General features: G+C 31.2%; 1 protein-coding gene across 1 annotated transcript; it reads left to right on the top strand.

Moving 5' to 3' along the window:
• Positions 1–2644: 2644 nt before the first annotated feature.
• Positions 2645–8949, top strand: LOC110793685 (ankyrin repeat-containing protein ITN1-like). Its single transcript, XM_056842537.1, has 6 exons — positions 2645–2831; positions 5114–5503; positions 6739–7077; positions 7127–7230; positions 8175–8720; positions 8842–8949. The coding sequence occupies exons 1-6, from the start codon at positions 2645–2647 to the stop codon at positions 8947–8949; spliced, it is 1674 nt and encodes a 557-aa protein (XP_056698515.1).
• Positions 8950–15368: the final 6419 nt, after the last annotated feature.

Genomic DNA, 15368 nt, shown 5'->3' on the forward strand with positions numbered 1-15368 from the left:
AAGACACAAGTTAACAGAAGCTCTCAATACTCAAGCATCATTTACATTCATATTCTAGAGGAATTCCTTGTATTAGCTATTTCAATTAAGCATAAACGATCATAGAAACTACAAAAGATACTTAGTGGATTGATAGCCTCATAGCTATCCGCGGTTTTTTACCTTATTCCTGGGTTTTCCGCGTCAACACTTCTCTGTGTCGTGTCTCTTTTATTTGCTTTATTCGTTCAATACTTAGTTAGTGTCGACCCTAGCCGAAAGTCGCCCCTGGACGAAATTTGGCATAAACAGATATTAACCCCCGAAGATACACAACAACTCCTCCTCCAACCATGGAACCAACAACATGGGTGGGACCCTCTTCATCAGGCAGCCTATGTCGGAGATATAGAGATAGTCGAGTTATTCCTAGACGTGTACAAAGCATTACCATCAATACCATCTGATCATTCAAAACGACCATGGTTACTCAAGAATACAATGGGAGATACCCCTTGTCAAACGGCTGTTTGGAATGATCATGATGAATGCGCGTTGGAATTGTTGAAAATGGATATGGAGTTGCTTTGTAATATGCCTAGTAATCGTGACTCATACATAGTTTATGAAGCTATTAATAATAAGTTCAGTAAATTGGCTTTGGAGATTTTGAGGTGCCCCTTTTCTATTGCTTGTACCGGGAACGGCGGCTACACTCCGTTCCACTCAATACAGTTATTTAATTTCTCAGGTACGTTATGTTATTAATTAGCTTCATTTACCTTTTGTTTTAGTAGTGCTAATTCATAAATTTTCATTGGCTTAAGCACAAGTCAACATCTGGTCAGAAAATAAAAATAAAAATAAAAATAAAAGGTGATTACAACGTCTGCAAACAAACATAAGTTTAGTAACACTAATCAAGAATTTGTAAAATTTAACCACAATCTAATTATGATGGGATAAAAGTTCCATCGTAAAAGTCTTTTGCGACGGAGCTAATAACCAAACAAAGACGGGAACAACCGTCGTAAATGTCTTTTACGACGGGTTAACCACGAGATTTTCCATTAACGACGATCATTTTATGACGGGTTCGCGACAGAAAATCCCGTCATTGATCAATGATTATTGGCCTTTAACGACGGTATTTTCCATCATTAATGGTATAATTTTTTGTAGTGAATCCATGGATAAACTTTTTCATTTTTTTCTGAAGGAAATCCATAGACCACCTTAATTAGGGGTCCTTTATGGCGGAGCCTGGAACTAGTTGTTGACTAAATGGTACTCCCTCTGTTTCTTTTTGTTTGTCACGTATTCCTTTTAGGGTGTTTCACAATGTTTGTTACGTGGGAGAATCTTTCCTTTTATAAACTTATTATGCTTTCATTTTTTGTGCCATCTTTTGATTTTAATTGGTCCAATTTTATCAACTCATTAAATTTCTTTACAATTTCCAAGTATGTTAAGTTAGCAATCTTTGTGCTAATAAAACAATCTTATTGGTTGTTATAATGATTAGTGGATTGAAGTTTTACTTGGGTTTATTTTTAGTAAAAAAGAAAAAGAATCTTTATTATACGTTAATAAACGTGCAAAAGTCCAAACGTAACAAATAAAAAGAAACGGAGGGAGTACTACGTAGAAATTAAAAAATTGATTTTGTGAATTAAGGTGGACCCTTTGTATTTTGTAAGGTTGTAGTTTGAAATAAGGAAAATTTTGTAAAAAACTACTTCTGAAATTTGGTGGTTTTGTGAATTGTTATCTTTTAAATATTTTTGAAAAATAACTAAGTTTTGGTTGTTTGACTAGCATTATCATCTAACATCAGACGTTAATTAATTATGTGGACGCCCCTCCAACAGAATTTTTATTTTCCCCTCCATTATATTTCTCCTTATCTCTCTTTTGTTATTCTTCATTTTTTCACTACAAGAATTTGTATCTTTTATGACAACATAATAACGACGGGTTTAAAATTCCGTCGCAAAAGAATTTTGCGACGGGCTAACAACCCAACAAAGACGGAAACAACCGTTGCAAATGTCTTTTATGAAGGGTTAACGACGGGATTTTTCATTGACGACGGCCCCATTTTATGACGGGTTTACGACAGAAAATCCCGTCGTTAATTTAATCAACGATTATTTGCCTTTAACGACAGGATTTTCCGTCGTTAATGGTACAATATAATTTCTTGTAGTGTAATTTTTTCCCGGATTGAAGGTGCATCTACTGTAAATGTTTCTTGATTACAGAAGAAGCTGAAGAAATCTTTCGACTATTGCTTCAAAGAGAGCCAGATTTAATTAAACAAAAAACTGACGATGGATATTCAGCATTCCATTTATGGGTATATGATGGTAAGATGTGGCCGTTTAGATGTCTCCTAGAAAGCCATGCCATTATTCCAAATGTGAAGGCGATTTTCGCAGACTTGGTCTCTTCAACGAACATGTATGGTGACAACCCTCTACATCATTTGGCTAAATATACCTCAAATGAAGAAGTTGCTATTGAAATAGCAAAATTGCTCATAGATATTTACAAATAAGAATCATCGGACATTTCAGAAAATCTACTTCCATGGTTAGTGGAGGATAATGATGGTTATACGACTTTAACATTGGCTCTAGCAAATCAACATGAAAAGTTAGCAATGTATATATTGTCAATGGATGAAAATACAGCTATTAAGAGTCAGAAAAATGGTTTGTTTTTAGCTATCGAGAAAGGATGTCATAAAGTTGCCGAAAAGATTTTGGAGATAATAGATAACAACGGTTGGAATCAACTTCTCACTAATCATTACCAGAATATCTTGCATTTGGCACCATTATGCACAAGTGAGTCTATTTTTCTTCACTTACCCTTTTAATCAATTGAATTTTCTACTGATGCATATTATTTTTGGTGTTAGCACCCGGTTCATCCTTAGGGCTAATTCAGACTGATGTATATAGTTGATATTACAACCCGTTCTATTTAATTTATAATTTTGATTTCTTTAAAATATAATAGTGTTTATACAGTGATGCGTGCGTGAAATTTTATGTAAATATTACAACTAATTAATACAGAATACTATTACGTTTAGTATATACCTATTACAATGATCCATGTCATTTCCTAGTCCAAAATCCACCCACCCAAAAAAAAAACACTTTTCCTAATCTTACAAGAAATTGTATCATTAACAACATGAAATCTCGTCGCTAAAGGCCAATAGTGGTGGGATTTTCCGTCGCGAACCCATCATAAATGAGTTGTGGTTGATAGAAAATCTCGTTATTAGCCCGTCGTAAAAGACATTTGCGACAGTTGTTCCTGTCTTTATTTGGTTGTTAAACCCGTGGCAAAAGGATTTTGCGGCGGAATTTTTAACTCGTCATTATTGGGTTGTCATTAATAAAACAAATTCTTGTAGTGTAAAACATATCTCAACTTATTTATTATTTTTATTTAATTTATATCATTTTTAATAAACTGTTTATGTAGAAACAAATATATTAGTTTATATATAGATTATGTAAATAATGGATAAAACGTAATAATAATTTTCTAAACGTATATTTCCTCCGTTTCAAAAAGATCTTTACACTTACTATTTGCACGGAATTCGAATATATCCAATTTTGTATGAAAAAAATTATAAAAAGTTAATATTCTGAAAATGAATAACGAGACCAATCTAACAAGATCTTACATTTAACATTTTGATGTATATAATAGTGGGAATTTACGGTCAAAGTTTTCATACTTTGGACACATTTCCCAAAGTGTAATGAACTTTCTGAAACGGAGGTAGTATGATTTATGGTGATTTAGTCAAATTAGTAATATCATAGAGTATATCATATATATATAAGACCTTATTACTAATTTAATCAAATTAGTAATATCTCCATGGATTTTCCATATTTACAAGACTCACTACAAGAAATTGTAATATTAACGACGGGAAATCCCGTCGCTAAAGGCCAATAATTGTTGATTAACGACGGGATTTTCCGTCGCGAACCCGTCATAAAAGGGGGCCGTCGTTAATGGAAAATTCCGTCGTTAACCCGTCGTAAAAGACATTTGCGACGGTTGTTCCCGTCTTTGTTGGGTTGTTATCCCCGTCGCAAAAGCCCTTTTACGACGGGATATTTACCCGTCGTAATTAGATTGTCATAAAAGATACAAATTTTTGTAGTGACTGTATCATAGAAAAACCTTATTTTTCTATTACGAAAGAAAATATTTTGATTTTAAACATAGACATTTTTTGTGGCTTGCATAGAGTAAGCGAGCCCTAAAAATGTGGTTACTAAATGAGATACGTTGAATTAAGGGCTTTCAAAAATATATTACTCCCTGCGACTCTTTTGGTTCTCTACGTTCTTTTTTTGGATGTCTCAAAATAGTTTTTACATTTCTTTTTATATTGTCACATAATTAAATAGTTTAATATTCTACCAAAATTATATCCACTTATTATTTTAACCAATTAAATTCATTGAATCGTTTAATCTCTCACACTTTTTAATTGGGACATTAAATTTTTCTCATGTTTCCAATATCAGAGTTTTGATAAAAATGAAAATATTATAAATAAACATAATTTACCTTGTTTTTTAAAAAATAGAAGAATCTCAATGCACATTAATTCAACGTTAAAACGCATGCAAAATACCAAACGTAAAGAACAAAAAGAGACGGAGAGAGTTTTAGGTGTAAAGAACACACTTTAGGTGATTTAGGGAATTTTTAGGGAATTTTTCCTCTAGGTGTAAAGAACATATTTTAGGTGCTTCTACATATAAAGTTTTAATTTTTTTTTTTCAAATGGCACCCTAATTTATCTATTTGCTATCATTACTTATTATGTTCAAAAGTTATAAATAATATATTTAACGATCTTACTTTCAAAGCAGAAGACTTTTGTACACGGCTTATTGAAAGACATCCTGAGTTATTTACAAGAGTAGACAAAGGGGTATTACGGTGTTGCACAATTGGATAATGAAAAAGGGCGAAGTATGGCTCTTTGAATACATTTTAAACAGCAAGTGGAGGAGTCCTTTTGTTAAACTCATTGGTGCTACAGATTACAATGAACGGAACAACCCTTTTCACGTTGCAGCCACTACCAACCATGAATCAACAAACCAAGTTGTTAAGCTCTTAGTAGAAGCTTACAAAGAAGAGTTTCCAAACTGGGATGTGAGTGACATTTTCGCGTTGCCATGGTTTGCAAAGAATAAAGCAAATGAAGGGCCTCTGCACTTGGCCATACAAAACCAACATGAAGAGCTTGCATTAGACTTATTGAAACTTCATCAGGCTGATGATATTAATGAACTACTAGATTATTATGTCCCGGAACACACTACTTTGTTTCAAGCTATAGAGAATAACTGCCCTCAAGTAGCTGAACATATATTATCAAGATTGGATGAGGATACTTGGAGTAAATATCTTAAGGATTCCTTTGACGGCCGGAATATAATGCATCTAGTTCCGATGTTGACAAGTAAGATTCGATTTCTACTCTATTTTACATAGCTTCATCTAGTTAAAAGGTAGCAATTCACAAAACCACCAAACTTAAAGGTAGTTTTTCACAAAATTTCTTTGTTTTTACTACCTAAAACTTGTATTTACCACCTAAAAAAATTAAAACTTGTTTTTACCACCTGAAAACGAAAAAATAGATGAAACCTTTATGCATGTGTGGCTACCTAATTCAATTTTCCTCTAATTTTTTACACTTCCTGTGTGATTTTCTTTAACTCTTTCACCCTTCTCTCTTTATTTCCATTAATATTTTTTGTTAATTTTATGAATTAACGGTGGTGAAAAGTTATGAAAATTCATAGAAGATAAGGAAGCGGGGGAAGAGAAGAGGGTTAAATAAATGAAATCATGGAAGAAGAGTACATATTAGAAATATTACTGTTATTGTGGCCCCCACATAACATTTTCATCTATTTTTCCATTTTTCGAGTTGTAAAAACAAGATTTAAGTTTTTTAGGTGGTAAAATATAAATTTTAGTTACTTAGATCGTAAAAAATAATTTTACGATTTTTTTAGGTGGTAAAAAATAATTTATCCTTTTTATTTTGAAATATATTTTCTCTTGCTTACCAGACAAAAAAATGTATTGATCAAAGTGATACAAATAAAAAACAGAGAGAGTAATATCTTAACCACAAATTATGATCAGAGTTTAAAAACTTTAACCACATGAGTAGTAAATTTGAGGAACTTTATGAAACTACATAGATAAAATATATTCCTTCCTCCGTTTTTTAATACTCGCAACGTTTGGACTTTTGCCACTATTCAAATAATCTACTTTGATTATTCGTAGTGTTTTTTATATAAGATAAAACATAGTCATGTGTGATCTTGTTAGATTCGTCTTAGTTTGTATTTTCAAAATATCAACTTTTTATAATTTTTGCATGAAGAGAATTTATGATATAAATGATCAAAGTTGTGCATTGGCATGCGTGAAACTAACAAACGTTGCGCGTATTAAAAAAATGGAGGAAGTGTTAATTATTCCTCTAAAAACAAGATAAAAGTACGAAGTATAAGGTAATTCTCCATCCATTTTCATTTCCTGATTCGCTCTACACACTTACTATTCATGGTCAATAATAACTTTTTTGTCACTATAACATCTAAAAAACAATATTTTATTTTATTTGCAATTCTCAAAATTAGTTTAACAACACTCTCCTTTTACTAACTCGTGCAGATGAAAAATTTGGGACATGGCTTGTAAATGAAGTTCCAGAATTCATCACTCAAAAAGACGTTAATGGACAATCAGCTTGGGATAAAGCGTATGAAATTGGTCCTGCATGGTTCATAAAAGCTGTTTTGGAAAAGGATCCGACAGTATTCAATAGTGCACCATTGGTTTGGACCAAAGCATGTGAGAAAGGTCATGTTTCAGCCCTTTGTGCCTTCATCAACCATAATCCTGGAGCGTTTAGAGATCTTTGTATTGAACATAAGGATTCACCTTTACACCATATACGACTTCCAAATTTAACGAATGAAGGATCTAATCAATCTTCAAGATTCCAAAGGGGTAACACCTTTACACAAAGCAATACAAAATGGAGACTTATTCTTGACAGAAACGTTACTCAGTTTGGATAAGATAATATATGACATCGAGGATGATGGAAATGTATCTGCCATAGATTTGTTGGCTCAAGAATGCGACGACAAGCAGTCATGGGTATGATTTCTTTCTAAAACTTAATTAGCCGATGTTCTATTAAAATATGATGTAGCAACCAAAAATGAAGAATTTGTTATTTTTTCTCTTTTGGAACACAAAAGCTGGAACTGTTTCTCAAAGTAGTGTTGAAAATAAAAGAAATTCTCAATCTAGTGCTTGTCTAAAACAAATTTCCTTTTCTAGTGTCTACGTAAAATCGGTAAATATGAAGCTAATATTTTATACTTTAACAATACTTCCACCACATTGTAAATTACTCCCTCCGTTCCTAAATAAGTGTCATTTTTCCATTTTTGGCATTTCCTTATAAGTGTCACATTTCTATTTTTGAACATGTACCTTTTCCACTTTTCCATATACTTTTCACACTTTTCCATACACTTTTCCCACTTTTCTAATAATCATAATTACTTTTACTTACACATTTTACACTTTTCCACTTTTCAATCCCCACATACATTTTTATTTGTACTTTATTCAATTAAACAATTATCTACTTTATCCTTTCCCAAAAAAAAACATTCACAATCATTAACTCTTACACACTTTACAATTTTCTTAAGCAGCGTGCCGAAACCCAAAAGTGACACTTAATTATTTAGGAACGGAGGGAGTAGCAAATAAATAAATGGCACAAACTAATTAACCCACTAACACGTTAACAATATATAAACTAATCATGTTCCTTAGAATTAAGGACTATTATTCATCCACTAAGTTTCAAGATTGCTTTCAACAATTAGGCAGGGTCGATATGAATATGATTGACTTCTAATTTATCAACAAAAATTTTCCATTGGCTTTAAGTAACAAGTTTACGAACACCATTTTACTTGAATAAGACTTGTCATTAATAATTGATGCATGTGGTAAATCATAATTGCGAGCTTGTCATTTATTGCTGGCCGATATGAATATCAATTGTGAATTGTACGTTACAGGATCGGATGTGCAAAAGAATTGGACTTGATCCGAGGATAAAAACAACATACTTTCAAAGTAAGACAAACTTATTAGATGTACGAAATTCTTTGTTTGTGGTGGCGGCTTTATTAGCCACCATCACATTTACTGCTGGATTCACTCTCCCTGGTGGATTCAATCAAGATACTGGGGAGGCACTTTTGGCTAAGGAGGCAGCGTTTTTGGTGTTTCTAATATCTGATACATTGGCCTTATTTTTCTCAATGTTGGTGTTAATATGTCTGATATGGTCCATGGTGTACGATTCTAGTAAATCACTGGTATTGATTGATAAAAGTATGGTGTTACTCCGTGTAGCACTTAACTGCACTTTGTTGGCGTTTATGACGGGCGTGTATATTGTTGTAGCCCCAAAGTCACTGTGGGCAGCTATCGTCATTATTGTCATCATCGGTGCTCTCATTGGAATTTCAGTGAATAAGAATCTTTTGTATGATGTTCTGGATAAGTTAATCCCTTCTCCACATAAGAAGCCCAGAGATCGAATCCGTCAGGTGGAATTAGTATGTTCTTTAATTATCGAATAACTTTATTAATTACACTTTATGTTTAAATTAGCGACTTAATTATCTTAAAATATGAAACATATTGATGAGACTCATGAGAGGTATGTATGGATTTCAGGGTATCTCTAGTGACCAGATTCACTTGCTTAATACTCGTGGGGAAAACTCAAACGAAGACTCACAAAATGCTAGCCAGAGAAAGGAAGACTTAGACGCGGTAGTGTAAAGAATGCACGTTCAAATCCAGTCCTTTTTGAAACTTGAAACTGGGATGATGTTAACATGGTTAAACTCTAGTTTAATTTACTTTACACTAGGTTAGCACTCGTACAATGCACGGTGTATTGAAATCTTTTGCTCAGTTTTGTATTTGTACTTTACTCCGTTCTTTAATAGATAATAGATTAATGCAACGAAAATTACGAATAATAAAATTACATAATGAAAAATGTGTCATCTTTAACGGGGAATAGATAAATGTCGATTATTCATTTTGAAAAGTGTTGGAGTTATGGTATATCTAGGGTTCTAATATGTTTAGGAAACTAGAGTTGTGTTAGTTTAGGAATTTAATAGAGTCCTAAACCTAATAGAGTTATGTTATGCTTTCCTATATAAACCAATGATGTAACCAAGTTATGATTAAGCCTTTCAGTCATATTATCACCCATCAATATTATTCTCTGTAGTTTATCAAAAAGAGCAAGAAAAATGGAAGACAGAAAGCCGGAGGATAGTAATGTTAATTCTAATTTCCAATAATAAGGAAAAAAGAGAGATGTAGAGTGATTGTGCAAGATTTATTTTGGAATTTGGAAAGCGTTAAATTAAATTTTAACCCATCTTAATAATAATCTATCTATTACATCTATATCTATACCTAGTATTTTAAAACCTAAACCATCTACACCATATTTCCACGTGTCATTGTACACCATCACTACAAGAAAACTTCGTTTTTCCGACCGGTAACATTAGTCGGTAAAATGGGCAAAATAGTCGGTAAAAACTTTTCCGACCGAAAGTAGTCGCCAAAGGGTGGTCGGTGCAACCCTGGTCGGAATTTGGAAAATTAGCGACTAAGAAGTTGTCGGTAACTTTTACCGACTACTTAACCGACTAAAAAAAGTCGATAAATTAACGACTACAAAAGTAGTCGTTAATTTTCCGACTACCAATGTAGTCGCGAATTCAACGACTACTTTAGTAGTCGGCAAATTAACGACTACTAAAGTAGTCGCTAATTACCGACTACTTCTTTAGTCGGTAAATACCGACTACTTTGTTAGTCGGCAATTTTTCGACTACAAAAGTAGTCGGTATACTTTTTTAAAAATCAAAAAAAATGAAACCAGTAACTGGAATGTCCAGTTACTGGTTTCCATTATTTTTTAATGGAACAAAAAAGCAAATACTTTAATTAAATAAAAAAAATAACCCTTTTCATATTATTAATCCAAAAAGAAAGGAGTATAAGGATTACAAAACTACGAATACTTATTCCAACAACTTAGATCTAATAATAATAAAAAAAAAACTATAATACTTGATCAAATCTAAACCAAAAATTATAAGTCAAGATTTTGTTGGAGCTCCTTGTTTGAGATCTTCGTTCGCCTGCACCACATTAAAAATAAAATTCAGAAATATCAAATTAAAATAAATAAATTAAATAACTACAACGAAAATAGATAAAAAAAACGAAAATTACATAAGAAACACGAAATCAGATTAAAAAACGAAAATCAAATTAAAAAATAAAAATCAAAAAGATTTTGTCAAATTAAAAAACAAAAATCAAAATCAAAAACGAAAACAAAAATCAAAATAAAAAATATTTTGTCAAATTATAAACCGAAAATCAAAATAAAAAAACGAAAATCAAAATCAAAACCGAAAATCGGAAATCGAAAATAAAATAAAATACGAAATAAAAATAAAATATGAAAATCAAATTAAAAAATGAAAATCAAAACAAAACCTGAAAATCAGATTAAAATCCGAAAATAAAAATAAAAAACGAAAATCAAAATCAAAAACGAAAACGAAAACGAAAATCAAAACAAAAACCGAAAATCAGATTAAAATCCCAAAATCAAAATAAAAAACGAAATCAAAATGAAAAACGAAAATAAATCCCCAAATCAATTTAAAGCCAAAGAAATTACAAATTTTATGACGAAAATTTGAGGAACTTTTATGACGAAAATTTGAGGAGAAGAGATTAAAAAACCAAATTTTATGACAAAAACAAATAAAACCTAGACAAATTTGAGGAGAAAAGATTAAGAAAAAACACAAATAAAAAAAAACCTACCAATTTTCGTCGATGATGAAGATCTACAAGTTGAGAGATCGATGATGATGAAGATCTTCGAAGATTATCTACGGTGATGACTGATGGTGATGATCATCTACGGTGATGATGATGAAGAGAGGAATGAGAGAGAATTAGAAATGAAGAGGGAGGAGAGAGAAGGAAGAAACGGCTGAATGAAGTAGGGTTAGGTGGGTTAGTGTTTTGTGTTATACGTGAAAGCCCAAGCCCATTTGTTTTTAATTTAAAAAAAAATACCGACTACTATATTAGTCGGTATTAATTGAAATTTCCGCCTACTATAGTAGTCGGTAATAAATTTTATTATTTTTAAAACAATACCGACAACTAAATTAGTCGGTATTTATTGAAATTTCCGACTAATTTAGTAGTCGGTAATAACTTTTTTTTTATTTTGAAAAAGGTTGGAACTTTTTTTTGGCCGATATTTTATCGACTACTTTTGAAGTCGTTAAATTAACGACCAACATCAAAGTAGTCGGTAAAACTTATTTTAACGACGAACCTTAAAAGTGGTCGGTAAATTCCGACTACATTTAAGTAGTCGGTAAAATATTTAGTCGGTAAAAGTAGTCGGTAAGTTTTTTTGAATATTAGTTTTGGTCGGCTTAATTCACGAATATTAAGTAGTCGTAATTTATCTGCAAAGTGGTCGTAAATTACCGACCACTTAATGTTAGTCGGTAAAAAATAATATTTACGACTACTATTTTATTAGTCGGTAAAATTATTTTTTACCGACTACTTTTCTTACGGTCGGAAAATTCAGTCGCTAAATCACCGTTTTCTTGTAGTGCATATTGACACGTGTCATTCTCTTTGTTCACCATTTTTTTCGTTTTCCCCGTAAACTCTTTCCCTTCCTGTGATGCCACTTCCTAGCCGTATCATCTATCCATCTCCCACCCCTTCCATCTTCTAGCTCCTTCAACCTTCAAAATCAATTCCCCATTCAATTCTAATATTCCTTCAACAATCAAATTAATCTCTCTACACAATTTATTTAATTCAGTTCTCATTTCTTTGTCTATTGAGTACAACTTAACCGTTTTCATAATTGAATTGGAACTATTAATTGATTCATTAAGGGAAATGAATTAGAAACCCTTAGCATTTTGACGGTTTCTTCCAATTCTTTATTTTTAGCCATTTAAATCCGATTTTGTACATTCAATTTTGATTAGGTACATTTCTTTGCTTTCATTTGTTGCCACAATTGATTTTAATTCTTCTATTGGATTGTTTTTCAGGCAATTATATGAATTTGAAAAGGTGCAGCTAGCTCAACACATACCAATATTTTCGCCAATTTGTGCTTCAAACCTTCTTTAATTTCAATTCTCCACTAACTTCTATATCAGGTTCAACTTTTTATTTTAGTATATTTTAAGGGAAATTTGCAACTTCAGGTGAATATATGATGAACAATGTATTTTTTGTTGATTTATTGTTTCGGATATTATACTTCGTATCTTTATTAAAATGAGGTTCTTGTATATATTAGTTATTTGGTGGCTTTTAGAATTTTATTTAAAATTTGGCTAACATGCCAAGTTTTGTATCTGGAATGGGTTTATGATGAATCAATAATAGGGTATACGGTGAATAAGAATGGCACAAACCATCGATGACTTTCTGAACTCGTAGCGGCTGGATTAGTGATTTATTTTATCTGAGTTGTAGGGGCTTCTCACTTTCTATGATGGCTAACTTCCTATTTAATTGATATGATTTTATTAGCTAACTTCCTCTGTTGCCGTTGTTGTGCAATATTGTTGATTAGGTACTAACTCCACTATAGCTACATTATGGGCATTGGGTACTTCTGCATTCATTGTCTCATTGCAAGATGATGTTTTTTCCAGACGCCAGTTTAAATTTCATTTATTAATTTATTCGTCTTATAAATTAAATTGGATATGTTAATTCATATCATAAAATTTTTACCCATTTTTCTTCTGAGCTAAATCCTCATAATCAATTTTTGTTTCTAATCCATTCAAGTTGGGAAATGCCGCAATAGCATCAAATCTTATAGCTACTACAAAGTCCTCATAATGTACAATATATGTATTTATATATGCTACTACATATTTACATTGTTTAGCTTTGGCAAGTAACGTGTATAAACTGCAAAGACCACTCTGTATTAGTGGAATTTAACCTTGAGGCTTAAGGAGTTCCCTTTTTCGGTGTAAACATGTTAGTGTTGGTGGAACATGTTCTACATGCCTATGTATATAAATAGCCCGTTCATCGAACGGGCCAAAGAACTAGTTATACTAAAACAGGCACCAAGAGTGACACGTGTCGCTTCCTGGTACAAAATATTTCCGCAAAAAATATTTTTCCTTAAAAAAATTTGTTTAATTGTTTTCTATCCTTTTTTTCAACTGTTAATATATGTAAAAATATATTTGTTAGATTATGGAAATAATATATACCGCCTAATAATCTATTATTACATTATACTAAAACAGACACCAGGAATGACACATGTCATTTCCTGGTGTAAAAAAAATTCACCAAAAAACTTTGTCCCCACAAAAATCTACTTTATTTATTATTTTATTTTCTCTCCTTTTGTATAAACAGTTATTTTTGGGAAAAAAAGTATAAGATTATAAAATATTACACTATTAAATAATTTTGGTAATATTTTAATCAAATGTATTTACTTAATATTTTGGTCAAATTAACATATTAAACATATCAAATATTTTGATCAAATTATCATATTCAACATATAAAATACATAATATGTAGTAGGGAGATTTTTTTTGTATTAGACAATTTAAAAAAGTACGCACAAGATATATTAGTTACACATTAACTTTAAGGGAAAAATATTCACTTAAATATTTTATAAAGAAGATGGTCAAATGATAATTTTTAAATATCCGTGCGTACACGGGTCCTAATCTAGTAATTTGCTCAAACTGATTTTTGCTAATACTTTAGTCATATGGTTATATACTTATATTAATAATGGAAAATATAGTTACTCAATATTTTGGTCAAACCAGCATATTAGTATATCGGATTATTTTGGTCAAACTAGTGTATCAAACATTTAAAACATGTAATATGTAGTAGAGACAGTATTGCATAGGTTGTATGATGATTAAATGATCAGTATGTTCAAAAATTATTGATTATACAGTAATTTTAGGGAAATATTTTCGTCAAATATATATTACATAGTATATTAAAAAAATAATGATAAAATAATTTAGAACATCCGTTCATGCACAGGATCTTTAGTTAATTTAATTCAAAAGCCTATTAATGACATCATCTTTAGATTTTGGATGGAAATTTTTTCTTGTAAGGTTGTCATGTCGACCATAATAACATCAACGGTTATTACTTTAGTCATAGTTATGGAAGATTTTTATCCACTTCTGGATGGTGGATGTTTAACTATGCTACTACAATCCACTTATTTTTATGTTGATATTGTCTTAGTTACTCCAAAAACAAAATGAAGGAAACTTTGTTGGGCGATGATAAAAGGTCACAAGTTGCGACAAATAAAATACGTCGTAAGTTGCGACAAACACTTTTAAAGATACCATAAGGATGTCATGTAGACCGCAACTCATCAAATTATTAGCCGTTTATTATGAAAATATTAAAATAAGGTAAAATCCATTAAAAAAAAGAAATAATTTTATAATGGTTATAGTAAATATATATTCCATTTATTTTGTAAATGATAAATTAAAAAAATAGAAATTACAATCTAATAACATATTTGTATGTAATTTTAAAAAATAGTTGCGACACAAATTATCCATTACAATAAAGGAAACCATCGGATCAGCAACGAGATTAATTAGTCCATTATCATTTCAATAAAATTCAACTTGTATATATTTCATGGTACAATACGAAGAATAATTATAAGTCGTGTATTACGAGGGATAAAAAATACTCCGTAGTTAGGGATGATATCAGAAGATTAGTAGTCATAAATAATGACAAATAGAGGAGTGGTGATCAATATTGATTATGACATCGTTATTAGTGAAGTTGTATAGCCTGTATTGAGTTGACATATATACATAATGCAAGATTGCAAGCTCATTTGCGTGGAAGATTTATTTAATTAACAGTTAATCATTTACTAATGAAGGAAGAGTGGTGATCATTAATGATTATGACTCATGATGAACTTGTCTTATCTTTGATTAAACTAGACCGAAGAGATTTGGTCTCTTAGTGGAATTGCACAATATATTGTCTTGAGTTAAAAACCAAAAATAAATTATTTCTCTGTTTACATCAAACGAAACGCTCCCTTA

Source organism: Spinacia oleracea, chromosome 4, assembly GCF_020520425.1.
Source record: "Spinacia oleracea cultivar Varoflay chromosome 4, BTI_SOV_V1, whole genome shotgun sequence".
NCBI lineage: Eukaryota > Viridiplantae > Streptophyta > Magnoliopsida > Caryophyllales > Amaranthaceae > Spinacia > Spinacia oleracea.